The sequence below is a fragment of the Lissotriton vulgaris genome, chromosome 5 (genome assembly GCF_964263255.1).
Source record: "Lissotriton vulgaris chromosome 5, aLisVul1.2, whole genome shotgun sequence".
In the NCBI taxonomy this organism is placed as follows: domain Eukaryota; kingdom Metazoa; phylum Chordata; class Amphibia; order Caudata; family Salamandridae; genus Lissotriton; species Lissotriton vulgaris.
In genome coordinates this window covers 28,421,489-28,432,564 of record NC_141693.1, presented here as the reverse complement: position 1 = coordinate 28,432,564, position 11,076 = coordinate 28,421,489, and the positions used below count along the sequence as shown (strand labels likewise).

The 11,076-nt window shown below is 42.5% G+C and overlaps 1 protein-coding gene across 1 annotated transcript in view; it reads right to left on the bottom strand.

Annotated features, from left to right (window-relative positions):
- Positions 1 to 8,123: 8,123 nt before the first annotated feature.
- LOC147710043 (alpha-tubulin N-acetyltransferase 1-like) overlaps positions 8,124 to 11,076 on the bottom strand; it is a 55,756-nt gene continuing 52,803 nt past the window's right edge. Inside the window, exon 5 of the mRNA XM_086919311.1 lies at positions 8,124 to 8,139. Coding sequence (XP_086775437.1) covers positions 8,124 to 8,139 — 16 coding nt within the window. The remainder of the gene's footprint in view (positions 8,140 to 11,076) is intronic.

Below are 11,076 nucleotides of genomic sequence, written 5' to 3'. Positions count from 1 at the left end.
AGAGAAAACACAGCCGGTTCCATTATTAGGACTTTCGAGAGCCATGTGCAAAAACCGCAATTTTTAAGTAAACAATACCACTGCGACGTGCAAAACTGCAATAAAGTGCAACTGCAAAGTGTGATGCGATCCAATAAAGTGCAATTTTAAAGTGCTAGTGCAAAATAGTGCAAAAACAGTTAGTACAAATCTGCAATCATACAAATAAAGTACAATCTGACAAAGACCCTATTACATTCATTAATGAGCCGGCAGTTAAAAAAAAACTTTCCTTATCCAATCTCGACTATCTTTTCTTTTTCCTGATCATCCTCCCTTCAATAATTCCAGATTCTCAAAATATTTCCAATTTCTTTCAAATCTTACAATAGCTCCCACCCTACCTGCATATGCTTTTTCAAAATTACAAGTTCTCCTCATTTTATTAAACCATTTCAGCTGTGAAATAATCTCCCTGGATTTCCAATTTTGAAGTATCAAAGACCGAGCAACTGCAAAAGATATAAAAATAAATACTTCTTCAGTCTTGCTAAACCTGCTCCTGTCTTTGCATATGCCAAACAAGGCCACCTCAGCTACTGGCAAGAATGTTTTCCCAATTGTCAGCTCAATGTCTGCAAATATCCCCCTCCAAAAAGATTCTAACTTGGGGGCGAGCAAAAAAAATATGATGCTATCCTTCCTGGCCCATAGCTTTGCATCTAAAACACATGTTCTTGACTTCAGGGTACATTCTCTCCAGGGCCTCCGGTGTTTAGTACGCCAGCCAGCGTGATAGAAAGGACATTCTCTTATAGTTAGCTGCCCAAAGTGTTTTATTTCCCAGGTGGCACAATACCTCCCAGTCCTTAACAGAAAGAGTGCACTGTGTCGAGAAGCGTATTTTATCTAAATGTCTATCTACTACTGAGTATGATCTGGCGAAGTAGAGGATTTTATACCAGTGTCCTACACCTTTGTTTTTTCCTCCATACAGGGCTATTATCAGGGCAGTGGGAGAATTAAGCAAACCACTTATTTCCTTTCTAATAAAATAGACCATCTGTATATATTCAAAAAATGTGGAACGCCTAGGGTTATTCGTTCTAGCTAAAACCTCATACCAGCTGATTACCCTATTTTGAACTATCAGATGTCTCAGTTCGCAGTACCCACAAAGTTTCCAGTTCTTTATATGGTTCAAGCTTATTTGAAGACCCATGTTAGAGCATTCGATTAAGCTCAAGTAATTAGAACCATCAGAGCCATGTTTTTTAAAAAGGAGCAGCAATCTTGATGTATACCCTTTCAGCGTCTTATATCTTGCTTTCTTGGGGAGTTTTGCTGTTTTCAGAAAGATTGGAATTTGAGAACCTGCCTCCTGTACCATCAATTCAAGGAAAAAATTGTCTCTCATCTGTCTAGTCCTTAATAATCCTGCCACAATATAAAAAAAAGCTGCTTCATGATATGTCTTAAAATGGGGAAGAGCCAGGCCACCTTGATCAACAGATAGTTGAATAACCGGGAGCTTGACTCTTGAGGCCTTTTTGTTCCAGATAAATCCTCTCAACATAGTTTCGAGTTCTTTAAAATAAGCTAAATTGATTTTGATTGGGACGTTGCTAAACAAAAGAATAAGCAGCGGCAAAACTGACATTTTAAATGTAAATGTAAATGTAAATGTAAATGTAAATGTGCTGGACTTGTAAAGCGCACAGCTGCCCGTAAGCGTCCCGGCGCTTGCTTAGGGAACCCGTCCTGGTATTCCCCTGTGAGAAACCACAGCAGGGTGTCCACAAGGTGAAAGCCAGGCATCCCGCCGCGAGGGGCCGTAGTGGAGATTAAGCAAGCTATTGCCCAGAGTCGCAGAGTGTGACCCAGTGAGTTGAGTAGGCACCAGAGCGAGAATTGTCGAGTCCGTGGAATTTTGAGCCCGAGACCCGCCGAGGCGGGGAATCGAACCCTGGTCCACGGTCGATCTCAGCTTCCGGGTCTGCCGCCTCTAACCACTGAGCCACGCTTCTCCTTAACGCTTCACGCTTAACCAGTGAAACCCTGCCTATCAATGACAAAGGAAGTAAACGCCATTGATCTAAAAGATTCCTTATTTTGCTCTTCATTTTAATATAGTTCAGGGCAAATGTTTATCATAATCACAGGTCACAAAGATACCCAAGTATCGAATTGGGTCCCCTTTCGCAGCCTGAGCCTGTAAATAAATAGGAAGGAAATCTAGACTGGTGTTTAAAGCAAGAACCTCCGTTTTTTTTTCATTAACCTTATACCCCCTATCTTCTCATAATCCTTGAGCTCCCATATGAGGCTCTCAATATTCTCTTTTTCAGGTGCCAGATAGAGAATAATATCATCGGCAAATAATTTTAGTTTAGACATAACGATGATGGGGGGAAAAATAGCCACATTGTCCCTGATTCTTGTTACTAGAGGTTCAATAAAAAAAGTAAAAAGCAAGGAGGACAACAGGCAGCCCTGCCTTGTTCCACGATTTATTTTAATCATCCCGGCCTGTTTAGCATTGATAATTACCTGGGCCGATACTCCCTCATAAATATTATGTAGCATTCAAACTTCCAAAATTTCACCACTCTACCCCTCTTCTGAAATCTCTACACTGGCTCCCCATGCGAGCCAGAATCCAATTCAAGCTCGCCTCCATCACCTTCCTGGCCCGACTTGGCCTGGCACCAGCATTCATCTCCTCCGAGATCGTTCCATACGTTCCTACCAGGGAACTTCGCTCGTCTTCCCAGTCCCTCCTCACCATCCCACGCTACCGGAGAAAGAAGTGGGGAGGCTCTAAATTTGCCACCCTTGCCCCAACCCTCTGGAACTCCCTTCCCCTTGAACTTCGTACCATCACTCTCTACCCACAATTGCGTAAACACCTCAAGACCCACTTGTTCATGAAGTCTTTTGAATAACACTCCTTTAGCTCTCCCAGCCTTTTAGCCTCGGATCCTGTTAGCTATAGCGCCAAGAAACCGCTGGTATAGGTGCGCTCTAAAAGTAATTTTAAACTCAAACTCATTTGAATAATTGGAGCAGGGAATCCAAATTGACCAAGAGACAAAAAAAGCTCTGCCCAATTGACCAAATCAAACGCATTTTCTGCGTCAATCATTAAAATACATGCAGGGATTGAATTAATATTAAAATAGTCTAGTGCCTGTAATAAAAATTCAGTGTTAGCTGCCATATACCGACCCGCAATGAACCCCGTCTGATCTTGATGGATTACCTCCTGAGCTGCAAATATAAATCTTTGTGCCCAAATTTTCATAAGTATGTTATAGTTAGGCCCGGGCGTTGTGGGTGTAGTGGGGCTCCGCGGAGCTACGCGGAGTGGGCGAGAAGCTACGCCCACTCCCGCACTCCGCGTAGCCCCACTACGCACCTCCCTCCCGCTTTCCTCTACATACATTATTTAAGCAAAATAGCCCTAATAAAGCAAGTTTAAAGCACTTACCGTGTCCGGGGCTCGTCCGGGGCTCCCTCTAAGAATCGCGTCATCACGGCCGCCCGCGCATGCGCATTTCTCAGGAGAAATGCGCATGCGCGGGCGGCCGCGCATGCGCATTGGTATCTATGAAGGGACGCTATTCCAAAAGGGAGCCCCGGACGAGCCCCGGACACGGTAACTGCTTTAAACTTGTTTTATTAAGGGTATTTTGCTTAAATAATGTATGTAGGGGAGGGCGGGATGGAGGCGGGTGGCGGCCGACTCGGCTACGCACACGGAGTGGGCGTAGTGTTGCCGGCTACGCTGTCTACGCAAAATGCGTAGGAGGCAACACTACGCCTACTCCGTGGGCGTAGCCGATTCGGACGCCCAGGCCTAGTTATAGTCAAAGTTCAGTAAGCTGATTGGCCTATAAGAATTCACATCCTCTGGGTTTTTATCCTTTTTAACAAAACTTATAATTGTGGATTCTTTGAATTCAGCAGGGACCTTTCCACCTAATCTAATAAAATTAAATAGTTTTTTCAAGGGTGCTTCGAGTTCTTTAATGAAAACCTTATAAAATTCAATTGGGAATCCATCCTGTCCAGAAGCCTTTGCTCCCGATGTTGACTTTATGCTGTCCTGAATTTCAATAGAACTTATTTCGCACCCAATTTGATTGCTCCGAGTTTCCTAAATTTTAGGGATTTCTATATTAACAAAATATTCCTGAATCATTTCTTCCTGTATCTGATATTTCGTGGAGTAAATTCTCTCATAATGATCCAGGAAAATCTTTGACATTTTAGCACTCTGTACCTCCTCTACTCCACCTTGAGGATCTCGGATTGTCACTATGTTGGATGACTCCTGCCTCTTTCTCGTAGAATTAGCCAAAAGCTTTCCCACCAACTGGCTATCTTCATAAACCCTTTGCTGAAAGGCTTTTGAACTATTTATCTCCTCCAGAGTGAAAAAATCCCTCAGCAGAGCTTTGGCCTGCTCCCATTGATTCGGGTGCTGATGAAGCTTGAGGGCATATTCCTTCTCGGCAGCAGCCTGGAGTTCAAATATTTTTTACTTTTGTTCATTCGCCTTAGCACTGGAAAACGCGATGATCTGGCCACGGGCTCCTGCTTTAAATGCACCCCATACAGAAAAGGGCTCAGCTGTATCTTTATTCATTATAAAAAATTCTGTCACCCACTCTTTAAATCCAGAAACTCAATCCTCATTTTGGAGGAGGGTACGATCCAGCTGCCACCTGGGACGCTCCACATCCATTCCTGCTAGTACTAGCTTGACTTCAACCCTCCTATGATCAGAAAAAGGTTTACATCCTATCTGTGTTTTTGGGATCTGAAGAGATCTAGATATCAAAAAGAAATCTATTCTGGATGCAGATTGAAACCGATTGGAATAACATGTAAAGGCCTCCTTATCTACATTCATGCAGCACCAGGGATCCCGTAGTTGATATTCTACTAGAAGTATTTCAAACATGTGTTTTGTCTTGGGTTTTAATTGCTTCTTGTTCTTATTAGAAGTATCCCTCTTCAAATCCTGAATATAATTGAAGTCCCCTCCTAACATGATCTGTCCTGGGGCTCCCCTTAAAACATCACTAATTTCTATCAAACCAGAGATATCATCGAGGATGGGGCCATAATAATTCACAAAATTAAATATTTTCCCAAACTGCTTCACTGCAATCCATAACCACCTTCCTCTGGAATCTCTTTGAAGCTGTAGAATTTCCCATGGCAAATTCCTTGCAAAATAAATAGCTACTCCCCTCTGGGCTATCCCTGCTGAGGAAAAAAAACACATGAGAGAAATATCTCGGCCAAAACAACTTCGGGGCATTTGACTTCAAATGAGTCTCCTGGAAAAAGACCACCTGAGGATTTAGAGTTATTACCCATTTCCAGAGAGCTCCATACTTCTGCCTATTCAATAGTCCATTAGCATTAATAGACAGGATGTCGCATGGTTTACATATCATCTAAAAACATATACAATCTCATCCAAATTACATACCAACTATTAACGAATAACAAATTAATAATCCTATTGCACATGTTCCTTTTTACTGCATTTAGCCCCCCCACCCTGAACCCCCCGGGAATGTGGACCCCCCTTCCCTTCCACGCTTCCCACATTCCTCCCTCTTTTTTCTGCTCTGGATGTCCTCTTACTACACCCTGTTGTGACCCGTTTACCCAAGGCCACCCCAATTCTCGCCAAATTTTCTGCTTAACGGAAAAAGATGTCAGAAGGAAAAAAGGAAGAAACCATAGCATAGTTCTTTCAGCATTATCGGGCACTGGCCCCTGAAGAAATCTCTTTAAGAAGGGATTTTGCCTCTTCTATGTCGGTAAACACTTAGAATTTCCCTTTGACCAAGACCTTCAACTTTGATTGCTGTGCAATCGAGGCTTGGGCACCGTTGGCTTTAAATAAATGCAAAATTTTGACAAACTCCTTACGCCTTTTGGCAGCTGCCGCTGTCATATCCGAGAAAATCCTACACTTTATTGTTTCTGATACAGAGAACTGGCGTTGTTGATAAGCTTTGGACAAAATCATCTCCTTAATCCTGAAATCAGCAAAGTTCAGAAGAATCGTTCTTGGAAAGGGTGAATTTGCGAAGCGCTGTGCCGGAACCTGATGAGCCCTTGTAATAGTCAAATGACCCACTGGATAGTATTGGAGCCTTCTGTTCCCTCCGGAACCCCGATAATTCTGAGATTCAATCTTCTCGAATGATTTTCAAGCTCTTCAAGTTTGTTGTCAAACGAGATCGTCTTCTTAGCTGCCTCCCTATCTTCACCCTCAACCAAATTCACTTTATCTTCAAGGATGGAGATCCTAGTCTCCGCCTCCTGCAATCTACTGGGAAATACCAACATAGATTCCTCAAATTTGTCCATTCGTGAGTGTAGAGCGGCTATCTCTACTTGTTGGTTATGTTTTATCTCCCGAATTTCATCCAAAATCAGATTCAGCATCTCACAGATGTCCGATTGATATCTTGCTTCTGTCCCTGAGAGATTAATTTCATTTACTACTGGGTCAACATTTATATCCCTTGGGTTCCCATTAACACTCTGCTGAACATCCTCTTCTTCTACCACCAATACGCCCCCTTGTATATTCAGATTTTTGGAGGAATTTTGACCAAGTACTCCCACATCCACCAAATCGTTTAACATGGTTTGGGGGGATTGCAATGGAGATACGAGGAAGGATTCTGGTCTTTGGTCTTGGGACTGCATCATAAATGTATCAATTTGACTTATGTCCTTAGTCAGTAGGGAAGTAACTGGCTCAGCTGAAGAAATAGGAGCGAAGGGGATTGAAGGGGGACAGTTTTTGGGGTCGTTTTCCTAGTAAAAAGTGGAAACTCCTTCCTCTCCTTGCCTCCAGTGCCACCAGATAGACTCTTATTCTTCCCCTCTCCATCCGGAGTTAATTTCTCTGTAACTGCCGAGGTGGAAATGGCTATCGGTACTTCTGGCTTGGGAGATAGAGATAGAGGTACATTTAGAATGTTTACTTCGTCTGAAGCTGTTTTCTTTGACTCTGAAATATTCAAAGAGGAGGACGACAGGTGCACATCGTCATCCGAGGACTCCAGTGTGGTATCCTCCGCGGAATTCTCCGCTATGTTTTTTTTTTTAATTCTGACTCTGTCTCTGTCTTTGGCTGCTTTTTGAGCAGCCTTCCTGGCTAGGGCAATGCAAGTCTCTGTTTTCTGTTGGGGAGCCAATTCTGTTTTATTTGGCTTTAAGGGCTCTTCCCCCTCCTTCTGCGGTTTGCCCATTGTGCCTCTTAGAACAACAACCACTTATTCTCCTTCCCAGTACTTTTACACCTTCCCCCGTTTTTTTTTTTACTTAGTAGCCTTTGTCCCGTACTACTCACTGTGCACTTGAGTCTGGAGAATGAGAAGAAGCCGGATGGGTTGCCACCTTGAAGCTGCCCTGCGCAGCACAGCACTGCCATGGGGGATCACCCCCTGAGCTTCCTCCTTAAGAAATCCAGGAGCTTCAAAGCAGACTTGCCCCCGCAGCTCTCTTCATCGCTTTGATTTAATTCCACGATCCGGACATAACAGTAGCAGCTGAATCGGCCTTCTTTCTGGCTGACTGTTAATTACCTCCGGCGTTTTTGCCTTCTCTTAACCGCGGAATGCAGCGGCTGCTGTCTCCTAGCAGACCTCCTATCAGACCTCCGGCGTTTTGCTATCGAGAAGTTGAAACATTCCGATGATGTTTAACAGTTTTACAGACTGCTTTGCTTTTGCTTCTGCATTGCGTATCCGCACTCCGCACTTCAAAAAAAGACTTCAAGATAAGGAAAAGACGCAGCATCTCCAACTCGACTGCTTAGCATCTCACCCCATTGTCCACCCTTCCAGGGGGCGGGGATCCTTGATCACGGCTCACAGCTGGCTACACGGAGGCGTGGAACTCCATCATACGAGCCTCAGCCCATGACTTCGATGTTATCGGGCCAATATGGTAAATATTTTTTAAAAAGACAAAGTCTAAATTTTCACAAAAAACAGTCCAACTAAACAAAGGATGTTCCTTATTCGACTGTTTCACACATCCACATTGGGGATTGTTACAAGTGTGTCAGGTACACCTCCTTTGCAATTGTTATGTCCAAGTCAAATTTCAATAAGTCTAGAAAAGTCAAAATGGGCTTATTATTAGTGCAGCTCAATTGCCTATCTATAATTAGACAATATTTCTTATTGCTATAAAGGACTTTCAGCTATACATGTCACCAACATTAATGTCCATCTATCAGTTGTGTATTCAGCATAATCCTCAGTTGACCATTATATAGTCTACAACCCATACTGTCGCTTATGTTAATATTTCACGCTCAAAATCTTGCATATAGAGAAGCAGACAATATGCTATTCACATATATGACTTAAAATACAATTTGTTTTCTACATTGTTGATATTGATAATTATATATTTTTACAGATGGGAATTTACATAATCACATTCTCTTACATTCTCTTAGCTGTTCGAAAAAATAGGTATTCATCATCAACTCTGTGTTCAGAGCCTATTTTTCATTCAAATTGCTTCATTGCTTTGCAATCATTTCTGGATATGTTGATAGCTACACATCGTATATCGCATATGATTTTATACAGTACAAGTCTATTCAAGGTATAATATTTCTGCAATCATGATTTTCTCATACTACAAGCTATACATGCTAAAGTGTGCTATTCTGTCGCTGAATTAAGGCCAGGTTTCATACTATCAGCTCTGCACATCCAGCGATTTTCTTTTAATGCAATAATTTTATCTACATTATTTTGTCTGATAGTGGGCTTAACTACCTCAATCACCCATCATTTCCTTAGCTGGGTGTTTAGCCTGGTAGAAGTGGTGGATTCTTAGTTTTGCAACGAATCCTTGACTGGTGTTGTAAAATCCGTTTTTTCACCATCTGCGTGGTTTTCCCTATATATGGTAAACCACATGTACAAACTATGCTATACACCACATTGATGGTATTACAATTGGAAAAATGTTTGATTGCATTGGTTATGCCATTCAGTTCAAAGGATTTCTTATTGACTGTTGAGGAGCAGGCAGTACATCGGTTACATTTAAAGTGACCTATTACTGATGTGAGTTGTCTCATGCTATCGACAGCATTTGTCTCATGCATGTCGTAAGCATGTACTAACCGGTGCTTTAAGCTTGAGCCCCGTTTGAAGGTGAACATAGGTTTTTCAATCAATTCTGGTAATGCTGAAAGTAAGGGTCAATGTTGGTTTATTGAGTTCTTGATTTGGTAAGTGTCTGTGCCAAATGTTGTTACACATAACAGCCTTGATTGGTTTCTTTTCTGTTTAACCTCCAAAAGTGCATCTCGGTTGTTATACCATGCTCGCTTTAGTGATTTTTTTAGTGGTTTGTTTGGGTAACCTCTTTCATGCAGTTTTACTCTTGGCTTACACAGACAAGACCACACAATGTACCAACCGAGCTCATAGTGGACTGTATCAGAATCTCCCTCTGTGAAACTTCTTGTTGTTTGAAAAAACATTTTATCAACAACTAAAAGGAGTAGCAAATATCTATGTCTCCAATTTCGAACAAAAACACGTCTATAATTATTTAAATCAATTCGCAGCCAACATATCCTCTTGGCTGCGTTATATAGACAATGTTTTCCTAATCTGGAAGGGAACCAAAGAGTTGCTGTCTGAATTTCATGAGTGGCTGAATACCCGGAACCCTCATTTAAAATTCCCTTTGGAAAGTAACAATAAGGATATGAATTTTTTAGATATTACAATCAAAGCAGGAGAGGATAATACACTTTTCACCACCCTCTTCACCAAGCCAACAGCTAGAAACACTCTCCTTAAATACAGTAGCCATCACCCTCAGGCCCTTAGGGATGGTCTCCCTTTTGGGCAGTTTCTCCATTTACGGAGAAATTGCACCAGGAGATTGGACTATTTCCATGAGTTTAAACAACAAAGGGAGGGATGGTTGGCCTATTTTCCACTCAAGGAGGAGTGGGGAGGTCCAGCATAAAGGAGGCCTCAAATAAAGTACTGCAACAATGGGTTTTATGCTGTTTCTCTATCAAAGGTGCTGGTTGGAGTCTCAAGTGACTTGGTCCCACTGTGCCCTAGAAAGGGTATAGGTGGGGATCCATATGTTGGATCATAATGCCCTCACACACCCTTGCAGGTGTCATGCTTCATCATCTGGGCTGCTCCTCATTGGGTCTGCGGTGCAATACCCGACGCGCCCCCTAAAAAGGGGCTCCTTGTTGGAGATCTTCTATCCAACTGCTGTGTGGTGAAGTACGGGTATGGGGCCTGGACTGTGTAGCTGCAGTGTAGTGATGTAAAATAGGACTGGGAGTACCTAGAAGGACACATTTTATTCTGGGGGTCTCCTCTCCTAATTAAAAACGGTGTACAATGCACTCGCCCGTGGTGGTGTCCTTGTTAAAATATGTGGGTCAACATGTTTCTTGCTAATAGTATAGTAACCCTGCGAATCTGCACGACCTTAGAAAAAGAAAGCTATCTACAGGCATATAGTATTGCACACTCGGGTAATGTCTGTAACCAAAATTACCTTTAACCTGCCTGGATCTACCTGTTGAGGGAGAAATAAAGCGTTAAAGGAGAGAAATGTGATATTGTTTTTTATCACATGTACCAACAGTGTCTCATAGTGACTCACACGGGGTTACAACCGTGAAAGGAAGATGCATTTAACGAAAATCCCTAAACCATGGAAAGGCGCTCTAAGGCTAATCCATGTCCGGGCAGGGAACGGCACGGTAATAAACCCGTAAACTCACTAACGCTGATATATTCCAAAATGGTTTTTAACACTTGGCGATTAAATGACACACTGCGGGTTCATGGACTACAGCTCTCCCCGCTGACCACATTACTCAAGGCACCATTGCTAATGTATTTTCTCTCTTAGACCGACGGCACACCCCTGCCTCCGGTTCATGGACGGCATAGTAAAATATAGAGACGTAATACTTATAACCGCTGGTTGTCAATACAAGCCCACAGGGTATTTTCCAAGCATACATATAAATGTAACAGC